At 38.1% G+C, this 22,046-nt stretch overlaps 1 protein-coding gene across 4 annotated transcripts; it reads right to left on the bottom strand.

Moving 5' to 3' along the window:
- Nucleotides 1-1,448: 1,448 nt before the first annotated feature.
- Nucleotides 1,449-21,696, bottom strand: GlcAT-P (Glucuronyltransferase P). Of its 4 annotated transcripts, XM_018454157.1 has the most exons (7): nucleotides 13,517-14,011; nucleotides 7,056-7,126; nucleotides 6,924-6,993; nucleotides 6,070-6,275; nucleotides 4,643-5,045; nucleotides 3,937-4,094; nucleotides 1,449-3,855 (listed from the first exon to the last, which is right to left on the bottom strand). In XM_018454157.1, exons 4-7 carry the CDS (start codon nucleotides 6,262-6,264, stop codon nucleotides 3,457-3,459), a joined length of 1,155 nt encoding a protein of 384 aa, XP_018309659.1. In that variant the 5' UTR covers nucleotides 6,265-6,275; nucleotides 6,924-6,993; nucleotides 7,056-7,126; nucleotides 13,517-14,011; the 3' UTR covers nucleotides 1,449-3,456. The 4 variants fall into 4 exon arrangements, with proteins under 4 accessions (XP_018309659.1, XP_018309657.1, XP_018309660.1 ...); XM_018454155.1 differs by lacking the exons at nucleotides 7,056-7,126; nucleotides 13,517-14,011 and adding an exon at nucleotides 21,535-21,696; XM_018454158.1 differs by lacking the exons at nucleotides 7,056-7,126; nucleotides 13,517-14,011 and adding an exon at nucleotides 19,293-19,661.
- Nucleotides 21,697-22,046: the final 350 nt, after the last annotated feature.

Below are 22,046 nucleotides of genomic sequence, written 5' to 3'. Positions count from 1 at the left end.
GATGAAGGCGTTTTTATCCGCCTCTATCACATAGAACTGATAGAAAATAATACAATCGTATATTACAAACCGTCTAAAATCAACGCGCTAAGTACTTTCTAAGATTTCACAAAATTAAAACTAAGACTTCTTACTTCCTACATATTCTGATAAAACAAAAATAAAATCGTTCACCTATCTATTTCTCTTCCTCTCTTTCTCTCTTTCTCTCTCTCTCGCTCGCTCGCTCGCTTTCTCTCTCTCTCTTTCGCTCGCGCGTTCTCTTTCTTTCTCTCTTTACAATCTAACTGTGCGAGAATCGCACATATTGCTTGTCGTAAGTTTATTGCGGACCGTATCCATATAAATAAATTTAAAATTTAAATAACATATCTTCTATACACAAATTTCCACACATTCTGGCAGGATATGTGAATGAGGAAAAATTTAACGCCATTTCACTTTTTCGACATTTGATCAATTTCTAAATAGTGCAGTTACCCTATAGATATTTTATGTATATACTGTAATTTTTTGAGTTTTGGTGTCATAGCAATAATATACATATACGTGTATGTATATAATATATATACACACACATATATATAAATATATGTATATATCTCATAGAACATAAATAGCGATAAATTATTATCATCCATACGCTAGAATCACGCCTATGGCTATAAAGCGTCACACGCTAGATGAAAGTAGATGAAGTAGAGCACTTTCGGAAATTAATGTGTCGTAAGAAATTATTGGGAACTAGAAAAATATTTTAAGTTACCCTGGGGGTCAATCATGTAATTTCACGTGAAACTTTTTACGCTTCATCTTACACTTTTCATTTTTCACTCATCGAAATTTCACGTGATACTTTTCACGCATAGCGTGCTTGAATGCGCTGACTTCTAGGCCGGTATTCATAGTCCGTTTTTATTTCAACATAATAATTTATCTCTCGAAATAATGATCTAGCGGCGAATAACATGGCCGGACTCATTAAATTTCAAAGTATATTTATTAATTTCTTAGGTTTCCGCCTTTTCGCTATCACGGTTCACGTGAACAATTTCACATTTTCACGGTTGGGAGAGTTACATAATCGATCCCCAGACCAAACTAATGATATGAAGTTTTCCAATATCGATGTTAAAGATATACAATCGAAAGTGCTACTAAATATACATATAATATACAATAGAAAATTTTTTTTTGTTATTTTTCCGCAGTCTTTCGAGCGTTCGTACAGCAGAATTCCTAATGCCTGAATTAATTAAACTGACTGATAATTAATTAATCTGATCCACGATTAATTACTACTTTATGTAACTAATTTTTAACTTTGATTTTTTTAAATGTACAAATTGTATAATTGAAGACAACTACGTTATTCTCCGATTAAAGAAATAGTAAGTAACATACGCGAAGTATTTGTATAAGATCACAGGAAATTATAGATAATATTTGATCCAATATTGGTCGAATTTTTACAGCGATATGTTAGAGTAATAGAGACGTTCGGAATTATCAAGGTTCCACTGTACAATTCTGATTCGATACTATTCTGACGATTTCATCGGCAAACAATCGAAACAGATTCTTTGGATTTCGCACTCAGTGCATACCTTTTTTTATTTCCTAGCTTTTTGTAGTACTACTTAATTCGCGCGAACCGTGCAAGAGGAATCAAACGTAGCATTAAATATTATACCTTTCTAGGAAGTACATATTTTCTACGCACACGCACGCAAGTACATTGGTAACGGAAACGCTCTATTTGATTATAATTCGCTATTTTGCTTATGATTTCGTAAATCGACGTTACGCGATGAAATAAATGGACTATGCTAAAGGAAATGAAAGAGCAGCGACGAGCGCAACTCTGGAATTAAAAGTATCTCTATTCAGTCAAATACAGGAGAAGATGCTTGTTTCGGTGAATGCTACTCGTACGATATAGGCATTCCACGATATTCAGTCGTGAAATCAATTTTTCAGATTCTTCGAAAAACCTGAAAAATTTATTCGGTCTAAGTTATGATAATTATGCGCATATTGCATGTTTCGGCATTTTTTAAATGCTGATTTATGCTGATTTATGTTGAAGGCTAAATAAGTCAAAGGTATCTTATGCATTTCAACGTGATATTCTTCGATCGAAAATACCCGTCGAAGAAAATTTCATATTTTCATCAGAAATCTTCGCGTAAATAATAATTTCTCTATTGTTGACATAGCTAAACTTCGATTTTCGTGCTTCGACTTTTAAACATTTATCCTCTCATTCGAAATTTTTCGAAATTACGAGAGGAATTCTTATTAAGGGACTTGCTCTAATTCTTTATCTCGCAATTGCCTATGCTTGCTAATAACAATTAAGAGGCAGGATAAGATTAAATGACGATCGTTAAACATTATACTTGGTAATTAGATTAACGAGCAACGTCAAGTTCATCATTGGGAGATCGATCAGCGTGAATTAAAGGGAGGGCGTAAAATCGCTCAGATATTTTCACTTTTTGATCGAGTCATTCGTGTCATACTAGAGCAAGTTTAGGAATGAAACTTCGCGCTATGGAATAGATTGGAATAGAATAGAGTATCTATTTATAAGAATTTGGGACATATCCCTCAGGTAGAGTAAAGTAAGTGTAAGAGTTTAACGTTACAGCGAGTGACTCATTTGCTTTCTTTGGTCGTTGATCTGCACAGTGCGCGATTTCAACATTTATACGCGTAAAGATACTTCGAAACCTCGCCTCGATTTTCGTCTAACGAACATCACCATCCCACGTATCAATCAGTATTATTAATGAGGAATTCATCTTCCTTTTCGCATTTATAGACGGAAAGAACAATATTACTGAAGCAAAAAAATTTTAATTTGTTGGACTATCAAAATAATCATGTAAAACCTTGAAGGTAATGTTGCAAGAAGTTTTAACATTGTAACCACCAGTTTAAATGCCCTACATAACTTCTTTGGTGGTTCAAATGAAATTATCTTCAGTATCTAGCTAAATTTTTAGATTTAGCAAAACTGATCTTTCCGTGCAACGCTTCACGAAAGTGGGAATGCCAAACAGTAATAGACGGTTTCGGACTCTACGCGTAAATTTCTATCTGCACTGTATCGAGTCATAGCGTTGCCTCGAGGATCCTACTTTATTCTTTTTCTCCACCGCTGTATTCTTTCTCGGAGCAAGGACGTCTTCGGGGCAAGCTACTTGTTGCGAATGTGTAAAAGCTGATAAAAAAACGATTCGTTTTACCGGCTATGCTTAAAGGTAATAACGATTTTCCCGCTCTCGCCGTGAGAGAGAGGGTAGATATACTTTTAGGCACTGAATCGCACAGTTTTCCGCACCTAGGAATTCCCCTGGAGTGACACCGATGTAACTAGTGCGAAGGAGGGGCGGGATTACACACAAGATTCAGGTTCGAGTTCACGCATCTTCGTTGTCCCGGCCGACATCATACTATCTGCTGCTTGAGCTTCACCAGATTCGTCGCGCCGTAAAGCTTCATGTCCAACGGCGCGCTCGGCTCGTTCTTCTTCGTCTGTGTGTGCCAAGCTAGCACCTTGGTGCAATTGTCCGCCAGCAGTTGGGCGTCCCGTGGCTCGAACGGTGCCAGACTCTTCAGGAACCCATCCTCCTCGTATCCCGCACGGAACGGCATGGTGGCGTTTGGCCGCTGATGCAGGAACTTGACGTTCACGGCGAATCCAGCCATATCTACCGGGAACTTTCGTCCAGCTACCCAACCATCATAGAACCCTGCGAATTTTCCGTTCTTTAAGATCGGCGAGCTCAGTCCGAACTTGGTGCACAGTCCCACCGGGAACATCGACACTGTTTTTGTCTTGCGAATCTGAAAAAAGCACGTCAAGATAAATCTTGTAAAAACAAATATCAGATCTTTAGCGAAGTAAATACTTGCAATCAGTCGTACCTCGTCGAAAAGTTCAATATCGTAAGTATTGTCGTCGTCGGCGAAGTAGAACACACCTTTCGTGGCGTTCGCTCTGATCCACTGTAAACCACGATTTCTGTTCGACACCCCTCGCGGTTTGGCGCCCTTTTTGAGCTTGTATTTCTCCGGCATCGGAGCTGCGCAAATATAACACACAAACTATTCATATATCGAGAAAAATGTATGAATAGATTAATTAAGGGCAGTATTCATAGTCCGTTCTTATTTCAAGACACTGTCTTAAGACGCTAATACGGCCCTCTGATTGGTTTGTGACTTCTAAGAGACTGTATTTAACACGATTTTGAATATAAAATCTGACTGTGAATACCGGCTTAAAACTCTGGTCTCGAAAATAGACGAATTAGAATTTTTTAGAATTTTTTAATTGAGATAACTGGAATTTTCTGATTGATATAATCGGAATCTTCTGATTCGTCAACCAGTTCATTTTCAACCAGAACATTTTTCTTAGGCCGATTCATAGGAGATTCTTATATTTAAGATTGTCGTAAGTATAGCCTTAAATATAAGAAACCAATCAGAGGGTCGTATCTTAGCATCTTAAGACATTATTTAAGATAATTTTAAAATAAGAACTATGAATACCACTCTTAGTATATTATGCTGCACCAGCAATCATCTGCGATTTAGCAACAGATTTATATCTGAAATATTCACTTACCGATTAAGTGATCGAACTTCAAGCCCGTCCTTTCCAATAATGTGGTAACTTGCTTGGTAGCGACGGTAGCGTCTTCGATGACGAGCCAATGTATATTTTTGACTAGCATCAAGGTATGGGCCATCCTCGTGAGTTCGGGGATCTGTTCGGGTCTTCGATATGTGGGTGTGATGATGTATAGGGGTTCTTCGGACGATTTCTCGGAAGGGAGCGACGGACGAGGCGTTACCGCCCTGTGTATCGCCGTCGCCGGGGGTTGCGATTGCGGCGGAGACTTGAAATGATTTCTGGAGGCCACCGAGACGTTTTCGCTTAACTGATTGATAAGTTCCTGCACGAGCATCGAGCTTATTTCCGGACTCAGGCCGTTCGTGATTTGTACTTTGTACACGGCGTATCGAATCTGCAAAAAAAACGATGACTCATTTGATAAAATATCGTGATAACAATTAATTGATATGCAACTAGACAACCGGATCTAATAGCCGTATATTCAAAACACTTTATTTGCTGTTTGTAGGTAATTACATACATTACATTAATCCAATAAATAGCAGTATCCAATAAATAGCTTGTGCAGGTTGTCCGTCTAACTCGATTGCATCAGCATATTATTCAATTTGCTCATTCTGTTATCGCCAATAAAATAAAATGTAGAATGTCGGATCGTGATATGTAATATTTCGTAAGTAATTGTTTTCTACAACTACCGAAAGATGGTTATTAATTTCAATAGTTTATGTTATTGTAGCTTTGTATTCGTACTTTACAACACAATATATCCTTTATCTTTTTATTACAACGTTTCATATGTAATCAAAGAGAGGAAGTTAAATCAATATGGCCAACCTATAGGTATATTGTACACATCGATTGTAACATTTTTTTGTACTTTTGTTATTTCAGATTATGAATTTTAATTCTGTTAAACATCGTGGAAATAAGTAGATAAGTCCATTGTTTGGAAAATAATTTTTTGCGTATTCTTATATGTCAATAAACATGTCAATATGTTTATAAACTTATAATCTTATAAAAATAATATTGAATTACTTTGATTTCCATTTTTATGACACTTTTTTTTTTATAAAAAAGAGGGGAACATTATATAGCGTCATATTGAGTACATATATATATATATATATATATCCAATATGTTATGTTGTTTTTTTAATGTTACTTTTTTTTAATCTTCACAGCATCTATAATATATAAATATCTGACAATGTTTCATATTTTTTATTAATATTCAGAAATGTTCTCTCTGTTAAATGTAACCACTAATTTTCAATTTTGCACTCAACAAAAAATTAGAAAAAATCGCAAAGCTTAGTAGGATATATAAGGTTACTTTAATAAATACTTTGAGGTTTCATTCTAAGAAAATAAATCTCGGTATCGCATAATAAATATTAATCATTTTTTACCATTTCCTCGGCGAGCCTTGGGGTTTCCCTGTCATCCTCCTCACCGACCGGCAAATCCTCGGCATCGTTCGCGGAAGTATCGGCATTGAAGACCGTTACTTGATCAAAAGTAATGCCGGTGGACAGGAGATATTGATAAAAGACTACGAAGATCCCTATCAAGGCGATCACTCCCATTTTCATGGACGGCTTCATTATACTGATGCCTGAGGTCACGAAAAAAAGGAACGTTCAGAAATAATAGCGAAAAAAAAAATATATTAGCTTAATTATGATTTTAACGGAGTGTGACACGATAAAAAAAAGAAAACGGATGATTTTCGATTAAATATTCGAAAACGCGCATTAAGCTATATTTAATGTTTTTAATCTCACTCGGAGAATGGGAGTGGAAGATGAATCGGGCTATAGATTAAAAATGCACCACGTCTCAACTTGTTCCATCAACTTTCCTGCTTGGCGGAAAGCAGTTACTCTCGCGTTCTATTCTCATATCTCCTACGGACTGTGAGTTTCCAATTTTAATCTGATTCACAGTTCAATCCCATTCTGGGGGAGATGGGCACTCCATTCGCCGAGCATTAGCGTGTATAAATGTATAATATCATGCGAATTTTATACGCGTATAAAATGTAAATTTAACGGCGGACGAAACGAAATGCGAAGATTAACAGTTGGAGAGGTCCGTGAATTAAATACCCGATGTTACAATTAGAACGCATTTCCCGCCTGTCCGTATTAAAAGCCCGACGCGCAGATGATCCCGTTTCCGCGTGATCTCGAGCGGAAAACGTCGGAGCTGTCATAATAGCCCGCCGGGTGCAGAAGGTTGAAACAAAGATGTGCTCACTCACCCGAATGCTACATGTGTCTGCTGTTCCGTCGTTTCCTCTGCCTCTCCTGAATCGCGTACTGCTTCTTGCCCTGTCATAAAAGTAATTAGCTGTCGTGGTGCTCCGATATCTCGTGAGGTTTTTACATCTTACGGTATGGTATGCAATCGTTGCTCCGATTAAAATTCTCGACGTGCGCGAATGAACCTTCCGATCATCCGCGTCTGCGTATCGATAATCACGAATTAATTGCGGCCGTCCGTGCGGATTTAATTATTATAATTCCGTGACGCGCGGATCCGCTTTTCGCAAAACATGCGCAACGTCTCCCGGCCGAGCCGATTCTCAGTGCGATCGAAGGGACGATCCCGCCGAGGTTTAATTATTTTCGTGGGTCATGTGGCATTTCCCGAAGGCCTGGATTCGCTCGGGGGTGGCGAGGGAGGAAGAAGAAGAAGAGGAGGAAGAGGAGGGCGCAGGCGTAGCGACTAAGCCGATAGCGCGGTCGCCGGAAGAACATCCGTCAGGATCCCGCGGACTTTGGCGATAAAGCGAGCGACGTTTAAAGCGAAGGACCGTCGCCGTTCGCTAACGAGCGACGATAACGTTCGAGATTTATTTAACGAACGAGACGTGAGATACGTGGGTGTTTGCGGCTATCCCCCTCGGGATGCGCGTGAAACCGGGGAATCCCACGGGCAGCGTCGTAATTTCCAGCCTGTCTTTCTAACAAAACTCGTCTCTCGCGACCGAACTCGTATTCCGCGAGAAAGAGAGAAGTGCATCAATTTGCCTCGCACTATTTCTTCTCCCCGATATCAAACGGCCGGCATTAACCGCGTCTATCATTAATAATCATTGTCTTCCATTCCGACGTATCGCCCCCTCGCCCATTTTATAGCCTCTTTAGCGCGAAGAAACAATAAATGTTCAACAATGTTTACGACGTATGATAACGTGTTAGGAATATCTCGTTTAATCCTTATCTCTGGTATTCTTCAAAGGATCCTTTCTGTCTTATATGTGTGTTGAATATATACATTTTATCTCTTTCTCTTTACCCGCCCTTTTTCTATATTCATCACTCCATTAAACGAAGAATGCGACAGTAAGTATATTCTTTGAGAGTTGATAATGACAGTCTTTTGAACGTTACACGACACAGCTCAAAAATGCTCCCTTTTCTAATTTACTTTCAACGCGTCGCTATCGCAACGTTCTTACGTAAGCAACGTCATATGCAGGACGGCCGCTCTAAATTACACGACACCAAGAATTTAACGCCGTCTATCCTACATCGTCCGTCACAAACGCGCTCTTTCTCGCCTCGCTTGGCGACGTCAGCAGCAGAAAAAAATAAAACCGACACTGATAAGATCTACCGTCTTTATCTTGCGTAACGGAAAACGGTATTTAGCAGCAAATAACAAATTGCGAAGAATGGCGAAAATTCGCCAATTAAGAATCGATTCACGTCACGGCGTTACTGATCGTAGAATCAATTATTAATGTGAAACCAATCTGGTCTTCTATTCGTCGCGCTTCGACATTACTCTGACATTTCTATTGTAGAACTTGAATAGAATCCTTACTACTATTCCAGGAATGTTGGAGTAAATGTCGGAATAGATTGAATATATTCATTTCGATGAAAAAAGATACCGTGAAATGTTTTCTTCTTTTTTACATTAATGATAAGAGATGTTTAAAAATCTATTTAAATGCAAATGTCACTTCATCCTCTTCCTCTCTTATTTGAAGCCCTCTGAAACTTATATCTGTCATATCAATTTTCTGATAAGATTTTTGATAAGATTGTTTAAAAATTTTGAGTAACCGACGTTAAAATCGTGAAACGATTTTCCATCACCGTAATGATAGCTTTGCCAAAAGAAATGTAGGTTGCGCGAGAAAATGATTTCTTTTCGCAACCAGCGATAAAACGGTAAATCGAATTGGTAAATATTAAATATGCAGTCAGACCGAAAGAGCAAACAGTTAAATTTCGATTTAACTAAATGGCGGAAGGAGTGATGATCTGTCACTGATCGATCGATCGACGTAATTAAGTACCGCAGCAAATGCGTCTAATTAAGTGTAATGTGACTTCCTCCATAAATTATGAGGCGCCTATAAGGTTTTTTAAACGCATTTATTTATACAGAGACACAATGTTTGATCGATGCGAATTGTGAACGGATAGTCCAATATAAATGAAATTCGCAATATCGTTAATACAATAACATAATTTCACGTCGGTTATTTGAATTTCTGTAATTTGCGTGAAAAGGTTTCACTGCCATTAACGATGTCCATTCAAATGTGTATCAAGTTTTTAGAAGACTTTTCTATTGTAAAATGCCAACAAGGTCTCAAAGTGACAAGTAGTATGCAGTAAAAGCGTATCGATTGTGCCTCTACATAGTTGTAGCAGAAGCGTCATTATTATTTATCCTAGTCCCACAGAGAGAGAACGATTTTGTTGAAGTATCAAAAATTTAATGAAATATAAATCTTTTTATTTACAGAAAATAATTTTAACATTCTAACAATCAGTTTGAGTGTCCTACTTAAAAAATTTTAATAGTCTAACAAAATTATTTTCGGATTTGTATCCAGCTAAATTTTTAGATACTTCAGCAAAATCGTTCTCTCCGTGCATAATATTTTTTATATTTAAATCTCGAATTATATTATCGTAAAATTCATATATCATTTTCCAGAAGAGTAGTGTACAGTTTTGAAAATTAATATCAGTTTATTATTGATTTTAGTAAAAATAAATTGTCGTTGGTAATTATTCTGTTCGCGATATGCGACCTTTCGTTGAAATGATAATTGGTTTACGAGGAAAATAATTAAATATGTAGCTGTATTGAAAATAGAACATATATTATATGTTTTATTCAGCCTTATAACGATTTCTTTTCGAGCATCCAACGCGACGAACGTCATGCAAGAAGTTTCGCAATTGATGGGTCTCCGTTTGAAATTGTTTTCGATTGATTGTTGGTTAATCTTGTTTATGATTAATAATTGCAATGGCTGTCTTATTCGCCAGAAATTTCACATTGTTACGCAAGTTTTCGAAATTAGAGCTTCAATCACAGATGTGACAGACATCATCGCGCCACGGAGAGTCGCATAAATTATTAATTAGAATGCGAGAAACTAGTGGCCCAGCTCGGGTATTCTTCTTGCTTCGCTTTCATGCTTCGCTTCCATGCTTCGCTCGCATGAGAATTTCATGGCTAATCAGCTTGCACTAACTAACCGTGCCGTCAGATAATCTAGATAGGATCATCGGTTCCTAAATCTAAATCAGTTTACGAATCAGTGCAGCATCGATCAACGAGGCAATTTGCCGTCTTATTTAATCAGAGACGCGTTCATGTTATTGAACGTCCTTATACACTAAGAATAATATTCTGGTTGTACTAACAAACGAAACGAACTCTTATTATATGAATTAGAATTCTGGTTATCGTAATGGAATATCTTGTTATTTGGACTAGAATTTAATATTTAATTATAGATTTAATTATAAGTTGATTTGTATCTTTTTAGTTGAATTTATCAGAATTCCAATTAATGCAACAAGACTTTTTCCTGTGTGTAAAAACGAACGAAGTGTATGTTTCAGACTCGCGTATACGGGGTGTCCGATTTTAATTCTGATATCGAAATATCTTGAAAAATGTAAGATACGGAAAAATTCCAGGAAAGAGAAATATAAGATATAGAAAAATTCCAAAAAATTCGGATGAAGTAATATTCTTCAAATTTTCAAATCCCGGCTAAGGTAATATTTTTCACAAATAAAATTATTTACAGTTTTTAAGATGCTTATTAGCATCAGGTTATGAAGAGACCTTAAAAATTCTTTGTTAAAGATATAGCTATTATATTATATAAAAAAAAAGGTAAATCAATTTTCTCAGCAATATAATGATATTTTTTTTGTGTATGAGCATCAATATTACTAAATTGCTTGTCAATTTAATTTGTGATATTACTACTTTGTTCCGTTAAGATTATATTTTAAGACTGAAAATTAAATTTGAAAATGTGCAATTTATGAATTTACAGGATTAGATACCTATGTAAATATAAGTTCACACAGAATTATTTAAGTACTAAAAAATCCAGCTTGACTGTTTAAGGCTTTTATTTCCTAGTTGTTATGTATTCACATTTACGTTTTTAAAAGACACTTTGTTTAATATTATTTATATGAAAAATGTTTCAGACAAAAACTATATCATCTGAAAGAGAATAAATAATAGTAAAATCAACTTTTTCGGAAAAATCGGTTTTTCAAAAATTAATTTTATCATTATTTGTTCTTTTTCAGATCATATACCTACAACTTTTATCTGAAACGTTTTTCCATATCTTTTATATTTTTCGAGATATTTCGATGTTAATGTAAAAATGGGATACCCTGTATAAAAAGTGACATTAATAGGACAAAACATTTATATTTCGAATTAGTTCGGTAATCCTTACTTTACGTTTCGTGTAAAGGCTGTCCCATTATTAAGATTAAGGGTGAGGTCCTCTCGTGCGCTATTAATGAGAAATGTGCTTAGTCAGCAAATCCCTCATTTGAATCCAAGTCACGATTATTACACGGCGTTTTTTTTTCCGTTGTTCAAGGTGCACGCGGCCAACGCAAATGGCGGTGTGTAATGAGATTGTGTTCACGTATCCCAGTAGAAACGCCGCGATATCGCCAGACCGCGCCAACTTGGTCGGAACTTTTATATCGCGCACTTCCCACGGCACTCCACATCCTTCCAACTTCGATTAATTAAATCTCTGTGCTTTAGAGTCAAAGAACCGAACTAACCGAAATTTTAACGGCTTCGACAGGAACGCGAACATTCATTATCGAGTTAATGCCTCGAGTTCTCGCAGCCAATCTCGTTTGCATTAAGCCGGAAAACTGACTTTACCTACACTAAGAAAAATGTTCTAATTGTACAACACAAGAAGTACGAACGAAACGAACTTTAATCATATAAATCAGAATTCTGGTAATTGAACTTTTAGTTATCTCGACTGAAATATACATGGAAAGAATAGTTTTGCAAAAAAATATCTAAAAATTTAGCTAAATACAGATCTGAAAATAATTTTGTTGAACTACCGAAATAATTGCGTGGAATATTTAAGCGTTGTTGACAATGCTGGAAAAAGTTTTGACATTCCTACAACTAGTTTGAGCGTCCTACATAATTATTTTGATGGTCCAAACAAAATTATTTTCAGATCTGCATATCAAGCTAAATTTTTAATTACTACAGCAAAATTATTCCTTTCAGGTAGATTTAATTATACAAAAAGGATGGATTTCCTACATTGAGAAAAAATATCCTAAATTTAAATAAATATTTATTTGAATAATGTCAACTAAATATTTATTAAATATAAAGATATATTTATTTGATACAAAAAAAACATTACTTTGACTTAACAATCACTTCTTTTTATTGTAAGTAAATATTTATTTACTGTAAGTAAATGTTTGTAATTGACAGTATTCAAATAAATATTTATTTAAATTTAGGATATTTTTTTCTCAGTGTAAATACCTAAAAATTTAGCTAAATACAGATCTGAAAATAATTTTATTGAACCATCAAAATAATTATGTAGAATGTTTAAGCGTTGCTGACAATGCTGCAAAGAGATTTGACATTCTAAAAATCGATTTGAGCATCCTAATTTGATGGTCCAAACAAAATTATTTTTAAATCTATATCTAGCTAAGTTTTTAAATAATACAGGAAAATCGTAGATTTAATTACACGAAAAGGACGGTTTCGTTGAAATATCTAAAAATTTAACTGCATACAAATCTGAAAATAATTTTGTTTAGACCATCACAATAATTATGTAGAATGCTCAAGATGGTTGCTAGAATATCAAAATTTTTTGTAACATACATATGTTTATCATGCTTGAGCGTCTTACATAATTATTTTGATGATCCAACAAAATTATTTTCAGATTTGTATTTATCAAAAATTTTTAATATTTCAGCAAAATCGTCTTTTTTATGTATAAGTGTCTGATTTGTACCTTTCCGATTGAATCTATTAGAATTCCTGTTTCAACAAGACTTTCCAGTGTATCTTTCTTTCCAAGTGTCACGCGCGTATTTAAACGTGATACATACGCTTATCGCGGTCTGCAACTTTGCGGTTTTATTGCGGTGTTTTCACCTATCTTGCAAATTTCCACGAGTTGTGCCTCGTACTGTCGGTGCAATTTCGCCGTATTATTCTCTCACATGTGGAAATATGTACGTGCCAATCACGGAATCAGTTTTCCGCAAGTAATAAACGTGCTCATTTCGAAACTATGCGTGACCTTAGAGTTACAATAACACACGTTTATTGTTATCAAGAATTTCTTAACGTTAAATTCTCGGAATATATTTGAGATACCTGTATTTAAACTATCTATTATGCGCATAATTGCCTGTGCATTTTCTCCAAGGCACAGGAATTAGCTTTAGAATACCGATTGCAATTTCAGTCAGTGTTTCAGCCCGTAAATGTGTCGCACGCGGCAGTCGCTATATATATTCAATCGTTTATACTAACCGGCTCGACTCGGCGGAAACCGGAGCACGATAAATGCATCGATTAATGCAACTTCCTTAACTAGAATCACTTATCACCCGTATATAGGCTTTCGCGTGGAGCTAGACAAATTAACGCACTCATCGTCGTGGCGCGAATCATTTTTCATCGCGCGCGGCTCGCGATCCACCGTCGCTCCGGGCGCGTTCTAATTGTTCGCGGCTAAAAGAGGAACACTATCCGTTTCCGGAACCGGTCCCTTCGAGGCATTAATCAGGCCGCTCCGCTTCGTTTGGCACCTGACCCAGTTGACCCACGGGAGATCTCGTGAAATCGGGCGGGACGATTGAAACGCGCATCTCGAGAACGTGTCTTATTGATGTCGTCCCATCAGAGTCACGCGATGGAGACGACAATGACGACAACGAAAACGAGGCCGATGAAGACGAGGACGAGGACGGCAAAACGGCGACGCAATCACGACTGACTCGACACTGAAACGTTTCCTCCGATTTCCTCCTACTCACGTGGCCACTTCTGTGTAACGTCGTTCGTAACATGCCCCACCACACTATGATCGAAGAACTGATCGTCGAGAGAGAGAGAGAGAGAGAGAGAGAGAGAGAGAGATGCGTGTCCCACGTGTGCGTGCTGCGCACGGTCCACGATCACGTGAATCTATTAGCAGATTGCAGTAATTCGGCGCTCAGTACCAGCGCAGTAGCACAGTTTTCAGGCTGGCGAACGCTTTTAACCCATCGACTTGCCGACGTCGATTCACCTCGTTCGCGAGAAAGGTGTAGATACGCGAAGAACATGGAAAGAACTGTTTTTTGCTAAAATCTAAAAATTTAGCTACATACGAATCTGAAGATAATCCTTCATAGACTCACTGGGTCTTTTTCAATCCAGGCGAAATTTCACTTCCAAATTTCTTGGTATAAATTTCAATTTTTATTTAATAAAGGTTTTAACATTTGAGTTAAATAACTATTTGGCAATGTAATATAACAGAGATGTTGAAGAGGAATTCTGAATTTTTCTAGATTTTTTGAAAGCCTTTGAAGAACGATTTTGAAAAAATTTGTTCTGGACTAAAAGACTCATTATCAGTGTATCTACGGAATAAAAATATCTATGTCTCCGAGAGGATAATTTTGTTCGGTCCATCAAAATAATTATATAGAATGTTAAATTAGTGGCTAGAACGTTAAAAATTTTTTGTAGCTCGTGCTTGAATGCTTCGCTACATAATTGGGTTGGTTAAAAAGTCTTCTCGATTTTTATTTGTGCTGATTTTGACATTCGATTTAGATATTCTAAGTTCTACTGCGATAGGTATTTTAAGTGGTTGATTATTTTCGATCAAGGCCTTGATTCGTTCATCATCCATTGCACTTGGCCTACCAGAACGTGGCTTGTCTTCAACGGAGAAATTCTCACCACAGAACTTTCCAAACCAAAATTGGCACATGTGATGATTCACTCTATCTTCCCACTGCACGTATCTTTTTTCGGATTTTGCACTGCGGTTTTACCTTTATGGTAGTAATATAGGATAATATGGCGAAAATGTGTCTTTCGATCTTTCATTTTTATTAATCTAATAACAAACGGTAAACTCCATTGATTTTGATACTTTTTCGTTATAAGATAAAATTATTTTCAGATCTGTATCTTGTTAAATTTTTTAATACTTCGATAAAATTGTATTTTCCGTATTATAACTAGCTAAATTGAACGTCGTTTCTTCTAATTAGAATTATCGGTGATAAGAAAAACCAGAGACACGAAATTTGCACGGAGTACACGATTTTTCCATCCCGTATGATATTTATATCTGGTTGCTGTGCGGAGTTTCGTAAAAATATAAATGGCCTATGTTATTCCCTGCAGTCCATTCGCGACTACAAACGTATAGGATATTTCTGAGCGTCACGTTTTACAATAGGATTCAGATCGAAGCCAGACATCTTCGGAGAACTTCACGAATAATACGTGCGACCAGCTCGCATATCAATGTCTCCAATCTTTCCGATGTAAGGGATTAGTCGGTATCAAAAATACGACCGCCTACGTATGACACTTAATATAGGAAGTATGTCAAACAGCGATGCATGAATTATTTAACCCAGGAATTTTATTTTAGGAATTATTCCTATTGATGTTTCTCTCTAAAAGTTGGATCGAAGAATGTAATCACTAATAATACCCATTGGGCACATCTATAAAAATAGAGTTTGAAAGTATTTCAGGATCGCGACGTTACTGTCGAGCTTTTTATCGGTTCTGTCAAACGTACATGTATCACTTACGTTTATACAAGTACACGTCGCCGGCAAATAAAGCAAATATAGGAATAACTCCTGCGTCTTTATTTCACAAAGCAAGCTTTACTTCCTCCAATGTCAAGCTCGCTCCGACATTCTCTTTACATGAAAGATATATGTGAAATATTATGTGCGAGAAACGTCGCAATATATACAAGTACTCGCATATTGAATCGCGAAGTATGTGCGCGAAATCGTGCGTTTCTCACATCGCGGACGCGTTAAAAACGCATTGTCAGCGATCTCGTTGAGCGCGACACGAATAGCCTCCGGTGGGAGCAATTTTCGTCGTGGCTGAAACGCGATTAGATGCAACGCGCGGTTAATCTACCGGAATCGCGCGGAAAAATTCATAAATTCCTCGCATTATTAATCTTCCAATTAGCTCTATAAATGCACGACGTGTCCCGGCAAATGTATTCCACCCGCGTTTTGCGTTACGACGTTATCGGATAACGTTGTAACTTGCATTCGCGTTGCCTCGGAAGCTTATGGTAGCGGCGAAAATGATACGATACCGTGCATGGCGGCACGTGCTCGCGATTGCCGGCATATGAAAGAGAGAGAAGGAGAGAGAGAGAGAGACAGAAAGAGAGGCGCATACGACGTATACCTAGTTGTATAATGATCAATAACACGAGGCAGAAGTGAGGCAGTGGTCGATGGCGAAGGACGATGAGAGACCGTTTCTGAATAAACAAGGCGCCGAGTTTATAGTTCGATGAGCAATCGAATTCTTACCTGGTGTGACCCGAATAAATAATTAGCCGGAATGTAAAATCACCTTCGTCATCGATCGCGATTGATTGATTAAATATTAATTCAACATGAGAAAATCAGGATTGTCACAAATTCCTAAAATTTTATAACTTCTCTGATTTTCAGATAAAATTTTATCATCTTCTTCCTTGATACTTTCAATAATATTTTGATAGTTTTTGTATTTTTGTCTTGATTTGGAAATAAATTACTGTTCTTTCGTGGGACTGTGGGTCTTTTTTATCCAGTTCAAATTTTTTTGCAGTTTTAAGCTTTCAAAAAATCCAGAAAAATTCGGGATTACTTTTCAGTATTTCTCCTACGTTGTCAAATAGTTATTTAACTTAAATATTAAAAGCTTTATTTAATAAAAATTAAAATTCGTGCCACAAGAAATTTAAGAGCGAAATTTCGTCTGGATAAAAAAGACCCAATGTGTCTACGATATTAATGACATTGCTTGCATTTAAGTTGGTTGTTAAGTTGGTAATAATCCAAAACTGATTGTGAGTTATACATATGATGTATATATATATATATATACGCATATTAAACTTTTTTAAAAAGAGAATTTTAATTTTTCAGAAGATTTTGAAAAATTCTCTTTTCCCTGATTTCTCTGACTTTTCTCTGAATTTTCAATTTTCCTCACGTTTCCCTGATTTCCCAGAGTTCCAATTTTACGGCAAGTCCAGAAATTAGAGCTATTACGATTCCTTATAGCAGCTCTAATTTCCTCATATTAAGTTGTTAAACATGAGAAATTCAAATTGTTCTTAAATTGTTGGTTAAATATTAATTATTCCTGCCGCAAAGGATAACCCGAGGCGGCGGTTTAATTTCATTAAAATTTCCGGTATCATGGGGGTCGAGCTCAAGTGAATGGCAAATATCTGAATCGTATCAACATACGCATTGTGAACACTGCATATAGACAGCTTTACATAGCAATGTTAACAAACGGATGCTAATAAACGGGGATGCATCCCGTTGCGTTCGTTCGAAGTACAAAGTATTCGAAATGTAATAGACTATGTCTGCAATACTTATTCGATAATAATCATCCGAAAGAAAGTTTTAATGCCAGTTGGCTTCAAGTATCGTTGACATTTCCGGAGTACGTAGCTATATACAATACAAGAAGTTATAGCAAGAGTCCTGATCCGAATAAAAATCACGCGAATACTTCAATACTACCTAATCAACACGACATTTCAATACTACCTAATCCGGTTGTTTTTTTTTTCGAGCTAGGTAATTCCCTACTGTGTAAACAACGATCGTGTCGTAGACGATGCGGGGAAGGATACAGTGCGGAAGTTTGATCGATTCGCATTCAAGCCAGGCGAATTTCGGGGTGAATATTTGCGCAAGCTACCCCTTCTGTTCTGCATTTGCTTTCCGAGCACGTTGCCGGTCCAGACGGGATCCTCGAAAGCGCAATCTCGCGAGGTCGTGTAATTTCTAACGCAACTTTCGGTAACGGGGTCCAACAACTAATAAGAAGTTCTTTCCCGCCGACCGGTGTGCACGCTATAGCCTCCTATGGCGCCCTTTGATTTGGAGGGCACATGGCCACCCTGCTGCTGCTGGTCGATAACCGCTCGGCAGACACCATTCTTTCCCTTCTCTCTCTCTTTCAGTTTTGACACCCCTTTACCTTCCCTCAATACCTCTTACCTACAGCGATCCATGGGCGTCGGCAGAATTTTTTACGCGAACGATAAGATAACGATAATAATAGTTCTAAAAATAAATGAAATGTATTATTCATGTTTCATGAAAAGAGAGATACGTACACGGAAAAACAATAACGATTATAGTCTTTTAAGGCCCGTATTATACAATACAGTAGTAAGCTTGGTTTAAGAAGTAAGAATAAGAAATAAAATTAATTTATTTCGCTTACGCGTACATCTACATCTGCTCTAAACTCTTACACCTACTCTTATTTCTTAAACCAAGCTTACTACGTGTATTGTAGACGAGCCTATAGATATACGGAAAGAACGATTTTGCTGAAGTATCTACAAATTTAGCTATAGATATAGATCTAAAAATAATTTCATTGGACTACAAATAATTACGTAAGAATCTTAAGCACGATCAGCTGCCAAAAATTCTGATATTTTAGCAACCAGCTTAAGCGTTTTACGTAATTATTTTGATAGTTTAACAAAATTATTTTCAGATCTGTATCCAGCTAAATTTTTTATTACTTTAGCAAAATATTTTATATATTTCAAAATTTCAGTAAAATCGAAGCAAAATTGCCGTCATGGAATTCAATATATTTTTTTACTTAGAGAGAGATTTTTCGGCTTCCCTTCTTTCAAAGAACGCGAGAAGAAGAGAGCTTTTCTTACTTTACTTTATCAAGATTTGATGGAAAAACGGTAAACTTTTTGCACCATTCAAGTTTAAGCACACAATGATATATAATCGTGTAACCGTACACGTAACTCGCAATTAAATCACGACTCGTATGAACTGTACGAAGTGAAGATAATTAGCGGTAGCAACGTAATAATTAAGTAAAACGTGCAATAATGTGGAGTGTGAGACGGCAATTCACGGAAGAAAACGAGAGGGTAACGAGAAGAGCGGATGTTAATGCATCAGGGTACTTGAATGGGAAGAAACTTCGGCATGCTTGAATAACAGGAACTTGGTTTAAGCACGTTTATGCGCGTTATCGATTAGAGTACCTGTGGTCTGTCTAACAAAATAGCGCCTTTTAATGAAACTTTTTCTCCACTCCTCGCCTTGAACGGCCAGAGAAGGTTGTAAGGTGCATCCCCTTGGATTCCGCTCACGGCGCCCATGTGTCTCCCTATCCTCTCCTTCCCTCCTACTTTCTCTCTCTCTCTGTCTCTTTCACTGCCATTCTCCATCCATTTCCGTCCATCCTACCTCCGTCGTCATATTGATCGTGACTTATAATACCAACGTATGATGTATAATATTGTAAATCGGATATCTCGCCTGCCATCTCTCGACAGAGGCTTTCTGTGACCGATCTCTCATGGGACGGACGCTGTGTGAAGATTACGTAGGATTATCAATAAGGAACAGTTGGCATAGTGCCTGCAAACGTGTACTCGGATAAGCCAACTTGCGATCGATCAAGGTCGTGGTCGATTGCATCTATCCAACGGAACGTTTGATCGAACGTCATCACTATGTTTTTCTTCACGTTGTTATCTCTTCTATGAAAAAAAAGCACAATAAACCGATATTACATACCGATAAACGCATCGGATCATGTTGAATGATACTTATTTACTATATTGAAGTACCTTTTGGCGAAGCCAAGGTCTGCAGATTAATAATGATACGCATTATTTACACGTACACTATAGATTAAGCTATATTACATGTATTTTTGTAATTCAATTCGTTCAATCCAATCCAATTGCCCTTCAATACCCATCGCGCCAGAGTACGTGAGTTCGTTCTTACGTAACGCCTGTAATTTCCTTGGGGAATTCTTCCTTCAGATTTCCATGACCTACTCTACTGTTTGTCGCAAAGGAAAAACGATCATCCTCCACTTTTCGTTAATTGCGACTATAGAAAGAGTTTTCACCCGCCTCATTTAACTCCCGTATCTATTCCCTCATAAATCTTTGGTTTAAATGAACCAAATCGCTATGTCCAACGACGATTTATTCGTTCTCCTTAGGACACCTCAGCCAATGTCCTTACCGGCGCTCTCCAGGACTTCCCGATAAGTTAAGCCGGCTAAATACATTTCCACTTCCTTTATTGACCTTCCGGTATCACCCACCCCCGGCAACCCCACTCTGAGTAATCGGTACCGCGTAAAGGTAGCGCTACGGTCGCGGTTGAAGACCATTCACCACCGCAAACGGATTTGGATGGATATTAAGGGTTCCAAACGGTTGGTACCGCAATCGCCAAACACACCGGTTGTCATCCCCGTTAATTCTCATATCGAACCCCATCCTCCCGGGTTTGGGATATCTAGCTGGGACAATTCGCTCTTGGAAACTGTGGTTGAGGTTAAGCCATTGGATCATTAATCCAAATTAATCCCGGCAATCTGTCAGAGTAATCAACCTTAAAACGCAAGACGTTGGCGCGCATCTACCCTTAATAACGTTTCTCTTACGATCGGCTTTTTCGCGCGAGAAGAAACGAGTTTCCGCCTAAATTAAACGTCGGAATATTGTTAAATAATACAACCGTATGAATCTTGAGCTGCAACGTAACATCGAATACGTTCTAAATAATTAAAACTCAAACTTGAACGTACGGAAGACTAAACGTGACGTGGCGAAACAGTATCGAGCGCAACGTGCACATCTGCATTCGGCGAGACGTGAATGCCGTCCTCTGTCTCTGCGGAATGCAGCGCGCGAATCCGCCACAGTCTCTCCGCGCGCGTTAATCACGAGCAGATGTTCCTCAGCTTTAACCCGCATTCCGCGTCGATCCGCTCATCTACCAAATGACATGCACCCCCGTGGAGTAAAGTCGCGAAATACCGCTTTCCGGTGAGAAAAAAAATGGAGCATCGCGATAAGAGACTAGAGACGCAATAAAAAACCCGAGCAGTAAGAACAGGGAATAACAGATTTCCCATACACCACAAATCTCTCAGGGACGTCCTAAAAATATCCAAAGAACATACTGTATATCTACCGTATATCCTAATGATGTTCTCAGAACATTCCTCGGATAAAGTGTGCTGTATGAGTTCAATCTATCAATATTTGATGAAAACGGTTTCTAATAGATTACCATCTATTATTCCTTGTGCTGTTCATTTCGTCTGGGTCCTGAGAGGGACGATACAGTCATGGGGGTGCATGTCTCGATGAGCTCGCCTCGCTGTGATGAATTCTCGTGTCGCGTCATGAATTTTTGCATTTCGTGGTATTGAAACTTGTACGACGACGACGACGACGGCATTGCAGTACTCACCATAGTAACGAGGGTGTCCGTTCGCCGACCGCCTTTCGTCGTCGAGCCAGCCCGTCGATCGGCAACCGCGACAGTCACCACACTGCGGAGGAAAGCGCACTGCTAGGGGAACGCTACCGCTGCTGCTGCCGCTGCTATCGCGGCCACCGCTGCTGCTGTTGCTGGTGCATCCTGAAAAAGCGGGAGGGGGCAAATCCACCGACGTTCCATGCTGCGGCATGCGAAATTCGCGCATGTACCCTGGATGGCAAAGGCGCCGAGTCGTGCCGCGCAGCCGGCTAGATATATGTAATCGCGCAACACACGCATACACAACGCGCGCGCACGCCCGACATTTCGGCCGGCCCGTTCGCCGTCGCTGGCTGATCGAAAGAGCTGCTCCTGACCCTTCGTCCGCTTACGGACGCTCGCTACCTTAGCCCTTTAGTTCCGTATACACAGGGGTGTTCCATTAGAGCTATACGGTTAATCCTCCCTGCATTACTGCAAATCCCAAAGCGACACGCTGACGC

This window comes from Mycetomoellerius zeteki, unplaced genomic scaffold (assembly GCF_001594055.1).
Source record: "Mycetomoellerius zeteki isolate Tzet28-1 unplaced genomic scaffold, Tzet1.0 scaffold426, whole genome shotgun sequence".
Lineage (NCBI taxonomy): Eukaryota > Metazoa > Arthropoda > Insecta > Hymenoptera > Formicidae > Mycetomoellerius > Mycetomoellerius zeteki.
This window is presented reverse-complemented; position numbering and strand designations above follow the sequence as displayed.